This window comes from Zootoca vivipara, chromosome 9, assembly GCF_963506605.1.
Source record: "Zootoca vivipara chromosome 9, rZooViv1.1, whole genome shotgun sequence".
Classification (NCBI taxonomy): domain Eukaryota; kingdom Metazoa; phylum Chordata; class Lepidosauria; order Squamata; family Lacertidae; genus Zootoca; species Zootoca vivipara.
Genome location: NC_083284.1, coordinates 14,074,385 through 14,092,782, shown reverse-complemented (window position 1 = coordinate 14,092,782; position 18,398 = coordinate 14,074,385). Strand labels below are relative to the sequence as shown.

Below are 18,398 nucleotides of genomic sequence, written 5' to 3'. Positions count from 1 at the left end.
AAAAGTACCAGAGATGTCATGGGCAGGGTAAATTGCATGGTTACTTTCTAAGCCAGAACGGTTGGCCACTGGTGCTTATGCTTGGAACTCTGTTCAAATGTTGGGTAGAGTGTTCAGGGCGTTTTCTTTTTCAATATGTTTTATAATTATTTCTTATAATTTCTGCAATTATATAGACAGCAGTTCTTAAATGCAGACTGCATTGTGATATGGTGACTTGCCCAAGAGCAGTGAATTTCATGGCTTGATCAGGAGACATGGATCTTCCATACTCTAAGCTGGGGTGGCGAGGCTTTGGCCTCTCAGGTGTTGCTGAACAACAATTCCCATCCGCCCAAGCAAACATAGCCAATGGCAGGGCCGTCTTAACCCCATCCAGCGCCCCCCTCCAGAGCCTCTCCAAGGGCCCGGGAGTGCCAAGCGGACCGCGGCAGCAGCGGGAGGCCACCTCCGAGGACTCTGCGCTGCGCCTCCTTCTCGTTTCCCCAGCACTGGGTTCCGCTCAGTCAAGCTTCGCCACCAGCGCGCGCACCGCGGGACTAGCAAGAGCTGCTTGGGCGCTGTGCGTGCGCTGGTGGTGAAGCTCGACTGAGCGGAACCCAGCGCTGGGGAAACGAGAAGGAGGCGCAGCGCGGAGTCCTCGGAGAAGGAGCGCAGTCCTGGACAGATCACCGGAACCCTGCACTCACTTGGTGCCCTTCCAGCGCCCTCCAGCGCCCGGCGCCATGGTTCTCCGCGCCACTAGCCTCTATGGGTAGGACGGGCCTGGCCCAATGGTCAGGGAGGATGGGAGTGTAGTGTAGCAACACCTGGAGGGCCAAAGGTTCCCCTTACCTGCTCTAATACTGACCTGTGATCTTCGGACAAAGGGTAGCATACAGGGTAGAGAGAGAGTGTGTGTAATTATAATATAATATAATATAATATAATATAATATAATATAATATAATATAATAACATTTTATCTTGCCTTGCCAGTTTTCACATTTTGCAAGATATAATCAGACACTCAAAGATGCATAGTGAAGAAAATGTGCTTTCTTAAGAGATACAATTGAGGCTCTTATTTGTAAGTTATTTTACACATCCTGTCAAATGGCAAGAAGTGGATGTGATTTGTAGTTCTGTGTGGTGAAAGGGGAAATTGCACATCTGCTCTGGTATAGTGTGGGCTTTGCAAATGTGTGTAGAACATGTGCAGATGTCAAAGTTCCCATTTTGTACATTTCCTAGACATGTATAATATAGGTGTCCCAACCATCTCTTTTTATTTTCTTGCAATGTGTGAAATAGCTATTAGTTCAGTACATAAGATCATTCTTGAAAATGGATTGATACCAACTAGTCGATAATCATGTTGTATGAGAACACTTGTGCTTGGTAATTGTTGTATAATATGAAAAAATGCTGGGTTTTTTATTGTCTTTACAGAAAAAGAATGCCTGTCAACATGTGTTCAAAACATGCAACAATCGGATGACCTTTCTCCCTTAGAAATAGTTGAGATGTTTGCTGGCCTTTCTTGCTTCCTCAAAGATTCCAGTGATGTCTCCCAAACACTCTTAGATGATTTTAGGATATGGCAAGGATACAACTTCCTCTTTGATCTCTTACTCAGGTATGCAAACCAGGTTTGCAAATTTATTTTATTGCTTCAAATGCAATTTTCATCCTAGCAAGATCTGTGCTCACATATTATTTTTGGAGCTGAAAAATTGAATGCCACCAGTTCAGTAGCTTCTTATAAGTTACAATTCAAGGAGGAGTATGTCACAAATTGAAACTGCACTTTATTTTAGGGTTTTGGTTTGGGTCTTGCTAGTCTAGTAATTAATCTTTTAATGTGGTATAGTGTTGGCTTTTGTAGGTTGTTATAAGTAAGAACCAAGTTTTATGGAGAACTTAAACACATGAAATTGGATGTGATTTTTTTAAAAAAAATGTTCCAAATTTTGATTTAAATGAATGAGTGGCCTTGTTTTGAGATGGGTGTGCATTTCATCCCTGCAGGTTAGAACAAGCAAAAGAAGCAGAATCTAAGGATGCTCTGAAGGACTTGGTGAATTTGATAACCTCATTAACAACATATGGTGTCAATGAATTAAAGCCAACTGGTGTTACTACGGGGGCACCTTTTCTGTTGCCTGGATTTGCCGTCCCGCAACCTGCAGGCAAAGGTGAGCTTTCGCTTCTTTTTAAAAAAGTCCCTTACATGCAAAATTTAATCTGACATTTAGGAGTCCTGGATTTGCTTGCAGTGGCTTGATCTGGAATTGATGGTGATCTCAGATTCTTAAGAGTGTAGAATTAGAAAGGCTCAGAAACTTTCTCAAACCTCCGGCCCGTAATATAGTGTGAGCAACTTGACCCTCCACTTTACCACAAGCTCACCTATGCTTCTTGAGGCAACCCATGAACCGATATTCAATTACTATTTTATATTGCTTAGCACTGTAAAATAAAATACAACGTTGATGGTATTGATTGGATCTGTCTATTCCTAGCCTGCAGAGGATACCATACTATGTAAGAGCAATACATTATGTTCTTTCCCACCATTCTTTGCCACTGGCGCCCTCCAACACATCCTAACCATGCTGGGGGCTGCCTCCTGTCCACTCCCCCCTCTGGGAATGGTGTGGCTATTCTTAAAGAAGAGGAGCCTCCACTACTACCCCATTTTCAACTGTAGGCTCTGTTCATATGCAGTTATTTGCATTAGAGAAAAATGTGTGACAAACTGTATATTTGAAGAATAATCTTTATGTAAAGATCTGTAAAGTTTTCCTTCTTCCTGTTGTAGGTCACAATGTGAGGAATATCCAAGCCTTCTCTGTCCTACAGAACGCTTTCCTGAAGGCAAAAACCAGCTACCTTGCACAAATTATCCTTGATGCCATCTTAAATATCTACATTGCCGACAATGCCAACTATTTCATCTTGGAATCCCAGCACACTTTGTCCCAGTTTGCAGAGAAAATTTCCAAGCTTCCAGAAGTACAGGCCAAATACTTTGAGATGCTTGAGTTTGTTGTGTTTAGCTTGAATTACATACCTTGCAAAGAACTGATCAGCGTCAGCATCCTCTTAAAATCCAGCACCTCTTACCCATGTAGCATCATTGCAATGAAGACACTACTTAAGTTCACACGGCATGACTACATCTTTAAGGATGTCTTCAGGGAGGTGGGGCTCCTGGAGGTGATGGTGAACCTTTTACATAAATATGCAGCTCTTCTGAAAGAGCCTACACAGGCTCTGAATGATCAAGGTAATTATCTTGTCCTTCTCCCCCACCCCTGACCAAGGTTTTTTTCAAATCCTGCTTTTATCTTGTTCTTTTTTTATCACCTCTTTTTATACTATTGGAAACACTTACCTATCTTGCATTACTTTGCAAAAAGATATGCTATTGCCCACGAAACCTATGTAAGTTCAGATTTCTCTTATTCCTCCAATCATCAGGCCTCCTCCAAAACCACTTTTCGAATTCTCCTCAAAAGAGGCATTTAGTTTTCAGCAGAATCTCACAAGACATTGGCATTGCTTACAAGAGTAAAACAACCTGCTAGAACCTTTTAAACTCTCACTTAGTTTTGAAACTAAAATGCACATGAGTGACATATCGATAGATTATAGACTTGCCTCTGAGTTGTATCCCAATACTTCACACTGGATGCAAAGTATAGGCAGGCTCAGTGTACCAAAATAGAACGCCCCCTTCTTCTGCTGTGCTATGATTAAGCATTTTTAAAAAGTGATCGTTGTACACCAGCCAGCACATATAATATAGGACCAATACTCGGAATTAATGAGAAGTTTGGTAATAGCACTGCATTTTCTTTCATTGTAGCTTTTCAAAATTGTTTTCTAGGGGACTCAAGAAACAACAGTTCATTTGAAGACCAAAAGCAGCTTGCTTTGCTGGTTATGGAGACCTTGACAGTACTGCTTCAAGGATCGAACACAAATGCAGGTATGCAGCAAATGGCTGTTACAACTAATGAACCTATGTCTCTTAATGTTGATAGCTGCCCTTGAAATGCACTTAAATCATAAAGACCAATATAAAGTTATGTAATCTGTTTAGATGTGGAAATGCTGTGTCAAGCAGCTTTTTGACCTTCTTGGAAGGAGGATACATTAATAGAATACTGAATTTGTTTAATTTGCTTGGCCAGATTTGCTTGAATTTCCCTTAGCAGAGGATAAGCTTATTCTAGAATGGTGCCTTTCAGATATTTAAATTTCTAGTTTTAAGATGCATTTGTTTGAATAAAATATATTTAGTGATGAATTATTACTTTCACCTGCGTCTCCTGATAACCACAGTCCATCAAAAGTTAAATCAATAGCCTTTTCCTATAAATGGTTGCTTCTTAGTGTGGGGTAGGTTTGTATTAGCCTGGTCTTGACAATAGGAGGAATATGTTTACTGACATGTTACTGCAGTCTAGCAGCTTCTGTTCCCTGACAAAACATGACCTTATCACGGATCATGATCTTCGTCCACGCCTGAAATACAGTGGTACCTCCGTCCACGAACTTAAGGCGAAACGTCCTTAAGCCAAGGCGCATGCTTTTCCTAATGGAGCCTCCTGCCACCGGCACCCTTCCCCTGTTCGGCTTCTGTTCGTTTTCCAGGGCAAAGTTCACTGGCCGGAACACCTACTTCCAGTTTTGTGGAGTTCGTTGCCCTAAGAGTTCATTAGGAGGACCGTTCGTAGACGGGAGGTACCACTGTAATTGCTTCAGCATTTCTCCTTTCCCCTTTCATGGATGTGTTGTGAGAATGTGCACGAGTGCCCCCTTCCCCCACGGAGCATTTTCTGGAAGATTTAGGAGCCTACTGTAGCTTCACCTGAGCTCATTCAGTTCTAGTTTTGAAATACTGTCTTCTAAGGTGGTACGCGGGTGGCGCTGTGGTCTAAAGCACTGAGCCTTGGGCTTGCCGGTCAAAAGGTTGGCAGTTCGAATCCCCGCGACGGGGTGAGCTCCTGTTGCTCAGTCCCAGCTCCTGCCAACCTAGCAGTTCGAAAGTACCCCCCCCCCAAAGTAGATTAATAAGTACCGCTCCGGCGGGAAGGTAAATGGTGTTTCCGTGTGCTGCTCTGCTGTCGGTGTTCCGGTGCACCAGAAGCGGCTTAGTCATGCTGGCCACATGACCCGGAAAAACACTGGAGCGGACAAACGCCGGCTCCCTCGGCCTGTAAAGCGAGATGAGCACCGCAAGCCCAGAGGAGTTCGTGACTGGACTTAACTGTCAGGTGTCCCTTTACCTTTGCATTAAGGTGGGGCCAAGTGCTTGCACAAGGGCAAGAAGAGATATGGCAAAACTGGACACATCACTGAAATAGAATGGCCATCTTTGCTGGGGCTAATGGAAGTTGTTGTCAAAAACATAGGATGTCACCAGATTGTCAAAGGCTGGGGTACAACTGGGGAATGAAGCTGAAATATAGTCTGGTAGGACAGGGGCATGTAGCTGAAACTGGTCTGTAAGTATCTTTTGGCTTCTGGAATTTTAACTGGTGCTGCTTACTCTGACCACATCTTCCCAGTTTGGGGTTTTTTTTAGAGACTTCCCAGACTGACTATTCAGTTAGAGTTCAAATTCAAAGCCCTAAATGGATTGGGACCAAGCATATAAGGGAATACCACCACCCGTACCTCCTTGCATAGTGAGATCATTGGCAGATTCCCTGCTTTCAGCTACCATCTGTTAGAAGAAAATTGCCTTTTAATAAGAGAAGTCTTTTTTTGGTGGCAGCACCCCAATTGTGGAATGTCCTCCTTGAGGAGATTTGCCTGGTATGAGCCCTTGACTTCAAGGCACCAGGCAAAATCCCTTTTCACCAGCCAGGCATTCTGGGCACCTTGCTTATTTTAAGCTGTGATTGTTGTTTCTGCTTTTAGATGCTGTTGTGACGGGGTGAGCTCCCGTTGCTTGGTCCCAGCTCCTGCCAACCTAGCAGTTCGAAAGCACCTCAAAGTGCAAGTAGATAAATAGGTACCGCTACAGCGGGAAGGTAAACGGCGTTTCCGTGTGCTGCTCTGGTTCACCAGAAGCGGCTTTGTCATGCTGGCCACATGACCTGGAAGCTATACGCCGGCTCCATTGGCCAATAATGCGAGATGAGCGCGCAACCCCAGAGTCGGTCACGACTGGACCTAATGGTCAGGGGTCCCTTTACCTTTACCTTTAGGTTATTTTTAGCATTCTGACTGTTTAATTTTTGCGTGGTTTTAACTTTTGTAAGCTGCCAAGGCGCATATTGAATTTAAGAGGATATAGAATGTACTGTATAAATGTATTAAACAAATAATAAATATTTGCACTGTAGAATATCTCAAGCCTGAATGAAGTTGCAGAATTACCAAGAACATGCAGATCATATTTTATGTTTGCTTGTATTACAGCTATTGAGTGCTTATCCGCTTGAGTGGCAAGCTAAGTAAGACTCTTCATAGCCAATTTTAAATGTTTTCAGGCATCTCCGAGATCCCAGAAATTGCAAGCATTTATGCCAGTGTGGTTCATTAGAAAGTGCTGCCTAGATCTACCTGGTGGCATCATACCTATTCCAGTGTCTTTGTTTTCATTGTAGGCATTTTCAGGGAGTTTGGTGGAGCGAGGTGTGTACATAACATAGTAAAATATCCACAATGCAGGCAACATGCACTGATGATAATCCAGCAGTTGGTGTTATCACCAAGTGGCGACGATGACATGGGGACTCTCCTAGGATTAATGCACTCTGCTCCACCTACAGAATTACAGTTGAAGACTGACATATTAAGGGTAAGTACATTAATGAAAAATGTGTGGATGTTTTAACACTTCTTATTAAATTACTGTTTCAGATGCAATTATATCTCACTTCACATCTCTGATCTCAAACTTTCTTTTTTTGTGGGGGCAGATAAATTGAACTGATCCTATTCATGTACTCAGACAACACAACTGAACATGAAAATAAATACTGAAAAGTTCTTTGAGGCAAGAATAATAATAATTCTCAAATAAGAAATCCACTTCTTTCAACTTCTCTGTAAAATATAATTCACATTTATGAACCTTCGAGAATTCACTTAGCCAACTTCTTTTTTTTTTTTGCTTAAGTGATTTCCCCAATTAAGATTCTGCCAGTCAGCAGAACTGACTTGCAGCCATTTTCCACCGTTGTTGCAGTTCTGGACATCTTTCATATTGCATTTTCTTTTAGTCCACAGCTTGGGATAGTTCACAGAACTGCAACTGTTTTAGTTTTTCACAATTGTTATTAAAATCAAAAGCTTCCTTCAGCCTGGTTTTTGCATTCATTGTAGGGGGGTGGGGATTGTGTGTGTGTGTGTGTGTGTGTGTGTGTGTGGAGAGAGAGAGAGAGAGAGAAAGAAATTCGCATTACTGTTGAAACTTGAAGCTGATTCAACAATACAAGTCCATCACTCGAAAAAGCTCTTTGTATTGATGAGGCAAGGCTGACTTTTACTCATTGTTCAGGAAAATTTAAAAACTTCTCTGTTTATATATGCTTCAAATTAATCCCGGAAGTCTTTGTCACTGCAGTTGACCTCCATGACATCCTGTTTGTTCTGTCTTGTTTAAATATCCGTGTAGGCCCTGCTGTCCGTGCTGAAAGAGAGTCATCGCACGAGAACGGTTTTCAGAAAAGTTGGTGGATTTGTGTATGTCACATCTTTACTTGTTGCCATGGAAAGATCCTTGTGCTCTCCACCTAAGAATGGCTGGGAGAAAGTGAACCAGAACCAAGTGTTTGAGCTGCTCCACACTGTGCTCTGTACCTTGACTGCAGCAATGCGCTATGAGCCAGCCAATTCACACTTCTTCAGAACAGAGATCCAGTACGAAAAGTTGGCCGATGCTGTGCGGCTACTTGGCTGCTTCTCAGACTCCAGGAAAATAAGCCCTTTTAACATCTTCCCCTCAAACACTCAGCCATTTCAAAGACTGTTGGAAGATGACCTCATATCCATGGATTCGGTGTCACCCACGTTAAGGCATTGCAGCAAACTCTTTATTTATCTCTACAAAGTAGCTACGGACTCTTTCGACAGGTATGATTGGCGAGGTTTGGGTTGGAGTCGGAAACACAGTTTTGTCTGGGAATCGCATCACTCATTTCTATCTGACGTTCCCTAAGGGGGTTGTACTCTATTATTTTCTTCTGAGATTGAGAATTGGCAACCATTTTTAAGTGTCTGTCTTGTAGACAATGATTTATGACTGGTGCATCCCTACTTTGAGGTTGTGCATGTGGAAATTATGATTCATAGAAGGGGTTGGGGTAGGACAGAAGGTCTAACTTTGGGCAATAATGACTGTTAACTACCTGTCCTCTTTGCAAGCAAAAGTAGATGGGGCTGCTGTACTTACATTAGTTTACAGAAGAGAGGATTTTGGCAAGTTGAGCAGAAGTTGCTTCTGCCAAAATTCTATCTCCTCTGCAACTCTCAGAGGCAACAGGAGTTCTATCAACTTTGGTATTGTAAAGTAATCTGTATAGTTACCTAACCATTAAAAAAAAGATAGCACCATTCCCTGGCCTTAAACTTCAGATAGCTGTTTTGTTGGAACAGTTCCCCCTTCATTTGTTAGTAAGTTTTGAGACTCCTAAGAAAGGTTGTAGGTTTATTTTAAGGTATTTTGTTTAAGGGCAGTAGTTGGTTCTTCATTCTGTTGTATAAGACAAATCAAAACACAGCCCATTTTAATACAGGCTCAAATAAAATATGTGACTTTTTTAAAAAAATGTGCGATTTTAAATGTGCGATTTTCAATGAATTTTAATAGAGTTAATACCTTACTTGTATCTTAAAATATTCAGTAGCATTGGGTCTCTGGGATTGTTGCTTTTGACATATGGTGGCTAGTACTAGGATTATAAAATCGGTACGTTTAAAGTTAACACTCCATAACATAAACCCATTTCCTTTTGCTGAGCTTGTTTACTACTTCTGTCTTGGAAAAGAATAGTAGTGTAGTATGTAACACTAATAGCTCTGTTGCTTTTGACGGAGAGGGGCACAGGCATGGAACATCCTTCACCCATTATTCCTTATTTTATTTAATTGCAAACACATTTTGTGACTACAAAACTTCATGCAGTTTTGAAATTCAGCCGTAGAATTAGCTGTATTCTCTGGGTTTCTCTTTGTTAAATATTGCCAATTGATTTTAATGTTTTTATGAAGTATTAGTGGCATGATCTTTAATTGCTCAGTAAAATAGCAATTTCAGATTTCTAGTGGATAGAATTGGGGGGAACTCTATCTGATGCTGGTTAATACTGGAATTTAAGAAATCTGGGTTAGTTTTGTTGTTACATAAGTATTTCTAATCCGTTTTGTCTTTCCCATTCCTCATTATCTGTCTTCCCTTCATCCCCTTTGTTCTTAAAACTCATTAATTTTTGCTGACTTGCTTGGGATATTATGTTGGTCCTGATGAAATTTTTATCATATCTGGTTATCAGTATGTATTCAAACTTGGTCTTCCGTTATCAGTCCCTGATCTGCATCTAACCTCTAGTTTGTTTCAAGATATTAGGCTGCTTAGAAGCAGATAACCCAAAATATAAACAAACAAATGAAAAGGAAAATCTATTCCTTTTTATATATAAAAAACCCCTATCTGTTTTGTATGTCTTAGTTTTTCCTCCATGTGCTCTTTGTCCTTTGCTCTGGCTAATTCTGAAATATGTATTTCTACTGGTGAAACTGTAAAACTAACAAAGCTTCTAGCCTCTTGTTTTCTTTTCTAACCTCTCTATCCCCTCCACGTTTGTTTTGTCTGTAGTCGTGCTGAACAGATCCCTCCTTGCCTGACAAATGAGACTTCTCTCCCCTCTCCTTGGGGCACACCAGCTTTGTCGAGGAAAAGGTACTGATCCTTTTAAAGAGAAGTTGCGCTTTCAACCGCCTTCACACCTGTGTTCTCTGTGTTTCGTTAACTTCCTCAAAGTGAGGTCTGTTACTGTGCTTCTCTGTTCTTCCAAGAATTGTTAATTTTGAGAGAATTGGTTGCCCTGAGACAGCACACAGGGCAGTTTTTAAGGCATGGTCTATGTGGTGTAGAATTACCTTAGAGTCGTGTGGTGGTAGAATGGACTATACCAGTTTGAACTTCAGCCTGGGGCGTCAAAATGTTAAATTCTGTGCTGATAACGAAATTCGTTGTAAGTAGAAAACTAAGCACAGTGGGGAGCAGCTAGGGCCGGAACTTTTTTCTTGATGTGCTAGGGTGTTGTTGTTGCTTTGGTAGTTCCAAGGAGCATTTGATGTGGTGGAGCATTCAAAAACTTTCAGTATATTTTTGAGTTACTGATTTAAGAATTGTATACTGCCTTGAGTTTTCTTTATAAATAGCAGCAAAAAAGCAGTTAGGTATAATTTTTTCTTAGTGATTGATCTAAGCTAGAGAGTCAATCAGTGCAAGTTCTGTGCTGATTTTAAAGTCCTTTGTAAACCTGGCATTTCCCAGGATATAATTTCCCTTTTGCTCTCTCAATCTTTTACTGCACTCTTGACACTCTGTTCCTTCCTGCTTCCTTAGTCCTTGAATGAATTCCCCTCATTGTGTTCTTTTTTTTGTTACCTTATTATATAATGCATTTATAGTATAATCCTAACTTGAAGTTCTGCTGGCTGGAAGGGGCTCCTGGGAAATCCTGAACCCTCGCTTCCTGTGTTGACTGGTGTGGGCCTGCCAGGTTTTGGAAGTGGCATAATTCATTCCCCCTACTTTAGGATTACTCTGACTTTCAATCAATTGAAGCAAACATTTAGCTTCTAGATTCTTCTGATTTTCTTTGTGTTGAGAGTAGTTAAAACATGCTTGAATGTCTTCAGAAAGTTTGTCAATTTCTGCTGTTGTGCTTTTTTCCTGCTACATTGTTTGTGTTTAGTGTTTGTTGCTGTGTAGGGGGCTCAATCTGCTCTATAATAATTCCCTTGGATGATATTACAATATATCCCATCAAAAAAAAGTTTTTGTAGACTTGAACATTTCAGTAATACAATTCATCATCTGTCTTGCATGCTTTCCTTGAGATTTCTGCATTGCAGGGGGTTGCACTAGATGGCCCTTGGGGTCCCTTCCAACTCTACAATTCTATGATGGTTGTGAAACTTTGTGGCATGGGTTTTTCCAATGGCTTGGAAACAAAGAACTATGAATGAAAGGAAGGCATGTGATGGCATACTTCCATACTTATGAAAGACTTGTTTTAATGCAGCACCATACTTCATTGGCAATGATTCAGGCTGTAACATACAAATTATAGTGGGCATATGGAAAGGTCTTTACTGTGCAGTGTTTTGAGCAACAGCTTGAACAAACGAACTTCTCCAAACTTTCCAAAGAATCCTTTCCTATGGATTTGATAGCTCACCCCTTGCAGATACAGTGGAACCTCGGTTTATGAACACCTCGGTTTATGAATTTTCGGTTTATGAACGCCGCGGACCCATCTGGAACGGATTAATTCATTTTCCATTACTTTCAATGGGAAAGTTCGCTTCAGTTTATGAACGCTTCAGTTTAAGTACTCTGCGGACTGTCTGGAACAGATTAATCCATTTTCCATTATTTTCAATGGGAAAGCTCGCTTCAGTTTATGAACGCTTCAGTTTATGAACAGACTTCCGGAACCAATTGTGTTCATAAACCGAGGTACCACTGTAAACCATTTCCCGTCTACTAACAGTGGTTAGCAGGTTGGGAGAGGGCTGTGTTGTTGGGCCTCATCCCTCTTCCTGTCTTTCCCTTCCTGATTTGAACTTGGATAGCATTCAGCATGCTTAGTGCTGATGGGGGATGTGAGACTGCTTCATGGTTACACTAAGTGGTGGAAGGGAGAGGAAATTCACATGGGAGATGGTAGGAGTGGGCGAGTGCATGATTCCACAGCATTCTTCCATTCTAGTCATGCTTAGTAGATCAGGAACGTTACTTATGTGCTGAACGTATGAATGGACGGTAGGATTTTCCATTCCTTACTCACATGGCCCTCGCCCAAGCCAGGCTTGACTTGTTATTTGCCGGTAATAATAATAATAATAATAATAATTTATTATTTATACCCCGCCCATCTGGCCGGGTTCCCCCAGCCACTCTGGGCGGCTTCCAAAAAAAACAGAAATTCTAAAATACAGAAATCCATCAAACATTAAAAGCTTCCCTAAACAGGGCTGCCTTGAGATGCCTTCTAAAGGTCTGGTAATTGTTCTCTTTGACCTCTAGTGGGAGGGCATTCCACAGGGTGGGTGCCACTACCGAGAAGGCCCTCTGCCTGGTTCCCTGTAACTTGGCTTCTCGTAATGAGGGAACCGCCAGAAGGCCCTCGGAGCTGGACCTCAGTGTCCGGGCAGAACGATGGGGGTGGAGACGCTCCTTCAGGTATACCGGACCGAGGCCGTTTAGGGCTTTAAAGGTCAACACCAACACTTTGAATTGTGCTCGGAAACGTACTGGGAGCCAATGTAGGTCTTTTAGGACCGGTGTTATGTGATCTCGGCGGCCGCTCCCAGTCACCAGTCTAGCTGCCGCATTCTGGATTAGTTGTAGTTTCCGGGTCACCTTCAAAGGTAGCCCCACGTAGAGCGCATTGCAGTAGTCCAAGCGAGAGATAACTAGAGCATGCACCACTCTGGAGAGACAGTCAGTGGGCAGGTAGGGACTCAGCCTGCGTACCAGATGGAGCTGATAAACAGCTGCCCTGGACACGGAGTTGACCTGTGCCTCCATGGACAGCTGTGAGTCTAAAATGACTCCCAGGCTGCGCACCTGGTCTTTCAGGGGCACAGTTACCCCATTCAGGACCAGGGAGTCCTCCACACCCGCCCGCCTCCTGTCCCCCACAAACAGTACTTCTGTCTTGTCAGGATTCAATCTCAATCTGTTAGCCGCCATCCATCCTCCAACCGCCTCCAAGCACTCACACAGGACCTTCACCGCCTTCACTGGTTCTGATTTAAAAGAGAGGTAGAGCTGGGTATCATCAGCATACTGATGGACACCCAGCCCAAACCCCCTGATGATCTCTCCCAGTGGCTGCATATAGATGTTAAAAAGCATGGGGGAGAGGACAGAACCCTGAGGCACCCCACAAGTGAGCGCCCAGGGGTCTGAACACTCATCCCCCACCACCACTTTCTGAACACGGCCCAGGAGGAAGGAGCGGAACCACTGCATGACAGTGCCCCCAGCTCCCAAGCCCTCTAGACGGTCCAGAAGGATGTTATGGTCGATGGTGTCAAAAGCCGCTGAGAGATCCAGCAGAACAAGGAAACAGCTCTTACCTTTGTCCCTAGCCCGCCGGAGATCATCGACCAGTGCGACCAAGGCAGTTTCAGTCCCATGATGAGGCCTGAATCCTGACTGGAAGGGATCCAAATGGTCCGCTTCTTCCAGGCGTGCCTGGAGTTGTTCCGCAACCACTCGCTCAATCACCTTGCCCAAGAATGGAAGATTTGAGACTGGGCGATAGTTGGCCATATTGGCCGGATCTAAAGATGGTTTTTTAAGAAGCGGTTTAATAACCGCCTCTTTCAGCGGGTCTGGGAAGGCTCCCTCATGGAGAGAAGCATTTACCAACCCGCGAAGCCCATCGCCCAGCCCTTCCTGGCTAGCTTTTATAAGCCAGGATGGGCAAGGATCAAGGAGACAGGTGGTTGGTTTCATTCGTCTAAGCAGCCTGTCCACATCCTCGGAGGTAACAGATTGAAATTGATCCCACAAAACTTGACTAGACAGGACTCTAGCACTCCCCCGCCCCGGCCCTGCTCCCACGGTGGAGTCTACCTCTTCCCGAATCTGAGCGACTTTATCTGCAAAAAACTTTGCAAAATCATTGCAGGAGATCATGTGGCCCGTACTGGGCCCGGATGGAGCAGGTGGTTCCGCTAAATTGCGAACCACCTGGAAGAGTCTCCTCCTGCTGTTTTCTGCAGATGCGATGGAGACGGTGAAGAAGGTCCTCTTCGCCGTCGCCATTGCCACTTGGTAGGCTCGAAGTTGAGCTCTAGCCCGTGTCCGGTCTGATTCAAAATGAGTTTTCCGCCACCGGCGCTCTAGCCGTCTCAACGACTGTTTCATTGCCCTCAGCGCCGGGGAAAACCACGGGGCTGTCCGGGCTCCATGCAATCTGAGAGGGCGCTTCGGAGCCAGACAGTCAATAGCGCTGGTTAACTCCGCATTCCAGCGGGCCACCAGGGAATCAGCTGAAAGGCCATCGACATGGGATAAAACATCCCCTACCACTCTTTGGAAGCCAATTGGATCCATTAAGTAGCGGGGGCGGACCATCCGAATCGGTCCCACCTCCCTGCAGAGGGAAAGGGTTGCGGAGAAGTCCAGTTGCACCAGAAAGTGATCTGACCATGGCACTTCTTTTGTTTCGCTTTTACTTAATGTCAGATCACCCTCGCCTAAGATATTATATAAAGATTTATAGACAACTGGAGTAAACATTTTTTAAAAATTTCAAGCATGTCTCTAACAGATCATGGGAAAATATTTTAAATGTAATAAGAGGTTATTAAAAATCTCTTCCTGGGGAGCTGCATGGTTTTGTGTTTGGAAACAGATTATATATTGGAATATATATATACGCATTAATCTGTGTGGAAAAGATTATATATACTTTCCTTGGGGGTGGGGTGGTGGCTGTTTTTCTTCATTCATGTTACTGTGGTATTTATTAATTCCAATAAATTATCGATGACTACTGCAAAACAAAACATTACCAGCAATATTTAAAAGCACAGTTGGAGAGCTAGAGAGCTGAGGCAACAAAATCATCCGTGGAGAATCTTTAGTTAAGATTTGTATGAAACCGTTGCAGAATCCTCTTGGGGTCTTTAAAAACTCTTCTTTCAGTGCACAAAGCTCTTATCCATTGGTAATTACAGTTGCCAAGTGTTCTGAGTCCCTTTTGGCTGGGCTGGCTTCTGCTGTTTAGTCAGAACTCCCTCCCCCGCTCCCTTAGGAAATACATTTTCTTGTTCATTGGAGAAAGTGGTGATCCACAAAATGCCCTGAGCTGGCATTAAGTTTCTTTGATTATTAGCAGAGTATCATTCTCTGCCATGCTTTGCAATTCCATTCAAAGTGCTGTGTGCTGATTTGTAATTCTCCCCCAAGACTGAGCAAACGCCACAGTCTTGATGACAGAGAAAGGGTGTGCAAGTAACCCTGCCAAAAGCTGTTCATGCTCGAATGAGAAGTGGTGTGTGGAGAGATGATGTAGAGGGGACAAGTATGCACTAAATCCTTTTACAAGTGGTCGATTACAAGTGGTCGATTCCAGAGCAACTTTTGAGAAGGCAGGGTTAGGGGGCTTTCCTGAGAGATGCAAGTTTATGTTTCAATCCAGATTGGCCACGTGACCCGATGTTTTCTTGGAAATTTCACCTCCTTGGGCTTAAACCTATTTCGATGCATGAGGAGTTACTAGTTAAGGTTACTGTTCATCTGGGCTGCCCAGTATCTCGGAGTCATGTGGCTGAAAAACCTAATTTGTGGTTCTTCTTCTTTGCTATCGGTTTTTGCCATAATGCCTGCAGGCTTATCTCTATATCCACAAATGCTACTGGTGTTTTTCCATTAAGCTGGTATTCTAGGAAGAGCCAGCAAGCAACATCTATGCATGTGCAACATCTGAAAAGAAGATACCACCTGGAAAGTGAATACTAGAAAAGCTTTGGCATATTTAATCCATATGCTGCATTTTGAGAAAAGCTTAATGTTGCATGTGTGTTAAAGCCCTATTATTTTTCCTCATCTCTAGGCACGCATATCATTCTACTTCAACACCTCCAGTATTTCCTCCCAAAAACCCTACTGATTTGAAACTGCACAAAGGAAGTGTGTCTCTGCAGAGTTCAGACGCTGTCATCATCCATCCTGGGGCTATGCTTTCCATGTTGGACCTCTTGGTCTCTGTTGGGTCAAATACACAGCCAGAAGTGAGAACCTTTTCAAATATACTGCTTACCCTATAGGGTTAAGTTAATAAAGCTTAGAAAGGAATACATTGGGGGAGTTTAAGATCTGTTTTAACCTAATTCATTGCTTTATCTTAAAGTTAACTCTTGAGCTTTACTAGGAAGCAGTGAATTTGAATCTTAGACACTGTAAAAGTTATTGGCTTGAATCAAAAAGAGCAGCACAACCAACTAGTTCCCTCTGATCAAAGAAGGTCTGGATTTTTCATCTTTTGGTCTGTTTCTAGAACAGTAGCTCCCTGTGCTACATAGCAGACAAAGCACATTTGAAATGGGAAACCAGGGGGTTTCCAAAGTTTATGGCATGACATGAGGACCTGCTGGGCACTTTGAAATATTTGAGAGTTCCTAAATAAGCTAATTGGATTCCAGCCGTTACCTACAGAATACATGCCAACTTGAGAACTCTGCCTTATGAGATTTAAAGGTGCCCATCATTTGTTAGTCCTTGATAGCTATATTTCAAAAAGCCAAAATCAGTAGTAGCAGAAACCTGACTTTTCTAACACAACTGTTGCTTTGTTGTTGTTTTTAAAAACTATATAACAAGCATCTACACTAAGTGTAGATTCCACAGTACACAAATAAAGTATAGGACAGACTGCTTTTGTCAGCTGATAGTATGAAAATATGTGAGTTGGACATTAATTCTATTTATAAAATATGTATACTTGTTCTTGGCTAATTTGATCAGTAAACTGTCAAATAAAAATGATCAGAGTTTAACAACCAGAATCCTAAAGGCTATTTTAAGTGCCCCTAAGAGTTTGTGGTTGTCCTGAGGTTGTTGTGTTTTTTTACTTTTCTTTCTTTGAGCAGCAGACCACTGTGCAGTATCCTAAATTTTACACACACACACACACACACACACACACACACACACACACACACACACAACGGCAAGTGGCACAATTTTCTTGAGTGTTTTCTTACAGATTTGTTTTGTCTTTGCTTCATTTATGCCTGTGCAAAATTTGTAGCATGCCCTAGATCTTCAGCTGGCAGTGGCCAACATCTTGCAGTCTCTAGTGCACACCGAAAGAAATCAGCAAGTCATGTGTGAAGCTGGACTCCATGCACGACTTCTGCAGAGATGTAGTGCAGCTCTTGCCGATGAGGACCACTCTTTGCACCCGCCACTCCAGAGGATGTTTGAAAGGTTGGCCTCTCAGGCCTTGGAACCAATGGTGCTGAGGTAAGTAGAAGAGTAGGTTTAATTCAAATTCTCATAATTCACATTTGATTTGATTATTTGATTCCTGGACTTTTAAAAAAATCTCTAAGTGGTGTACAAAAAACTGAAGCAACAACAGGCAACTTAAACAAGAAATTACAAAAATACACAGCTACAAAAAAGTTACATTCATACAAAGTTACTAATAGAGGCGAATCAATTTCCATTCATTACCTTCTGACACACACCCCTCTCAGCCTCTAGGTTCTCACCCAAGGTCCAAACAAACTCTCAGCTCACTCACAAAAGCCTCACAATTAGAACAGTTCCTGGAAACAGCAGACAGCAGGTTTTTTGAGTTTCCCAGGAAGTCCAGAGGATGGGGACCCCTCATAGCTCTTTCTTCACATTCTTTCCTCTCCTCCTCCTGCTGCTGCTGATCATGGAAATTAATGTATTTTATTGAATTGACATGGAGGTTGGCCTTAGGATTATTTAAAGAGAGAGAAGAATGAATCTAGTATTAAACTTCCTTAAGTTTATATTGCTGACATTCCCTGTTTCTGTTTATCATGGCACCGAGAGAGTGAGAGAGTTCTTTTGCACTGTGCAAAACATATTGAAATAGGTCAGCATTTGAAACTGCTTCACACATGACATGGGAACAATCTCCACATTTTAAAAAAAAGTATTATACACTGTCACTTTCACAAACACTTGTTTTGCTTTAAGCACCTTGATAATGAAGTTGGTGATTTGTGAACAGGAGAAGCTTCATGAACTGAAGCAGCTGTCGTGTTTTACTGTTCTATCCATAGGGTGAGGGAGAGCGGGGAAAGCTGAAAGAAACACTACAAAGTTGAACTATGATGCACTGAAAACTATTTTAATGTTTCAAATGTGGCCCTGTAAAATGTACATCTGGGAATATGTTCATAAATGTTAGGTGAACTGAGCTGTGGTGTGTATGCAGTTTTAGTTTGTCTAAATTGATAGCATTTGAAATCAAGCACTTGAAGGTGATGTGTCTGTATCTTAATCTGTTTCTGCATCTACTTCCCAATACAAAAAGCCCCCATAATTATGCCAAGAGGATTTTGTCTCCTCTGAGACCATATGGACATTGGTGAAGTAGATGTGGATCACTACAGTTCTGCTACTCTTGGTAGCCCTTTTCTGTAGAAAACAAAAGTTT

General features: G+C 42.5%; 1 protein-coding gene across 4 annotated transcripts in view; it reads left to right on the top strand.

The window, feature by feature from the left end:
• Nucleotides 1-18,398, top strand: part of WDFY3 (WD repeat and FYVE domain containing 3) — a 125,871-nt gene that overhangs the window by 38,504 nt on the left and 68,969 nt on the right. For 3 of the 4 annotated variants that reach the window (XM_035112491.2, XM_035112492.2, XM_035112489.2), the window contains exons 7-15: nt 1,432-1,618; nt 2,011-2,177; nt 2,804-3,271; nt 3,875-3,976; nt 6,609-6,802; nt 7,622-8,079; nt 9,821-9,904; nt 15,813-15,990; nt 17,010-17,224. In XM_035112491.2, the coding sequence (XP_034968382.2) occupies nt 1,432-1,618; nt 2,011-2,177; nt 2,804-3,271; nt 3,875-3,976; nt 6,609-6,802; nt 7,622-8,079; nt 9,821-9,904; nt 15,813-15,990; nt 17,010-17,224 (2,053 nt within the window). The remainder of the gene's footprint in view (nt 1-1,431; nt 1,619-2,010; nt 2,178-2,803; nt 3,272-3,874; nt 3,977-6,608; nt 6,803-7,621; nt 8,080-9,820; nt 9,905-15,812; nt 15,991-17,009; nt 17,225-18,398) is intronic. The other variant, XM_035112493.2, reaches the window with a different exon arrangement.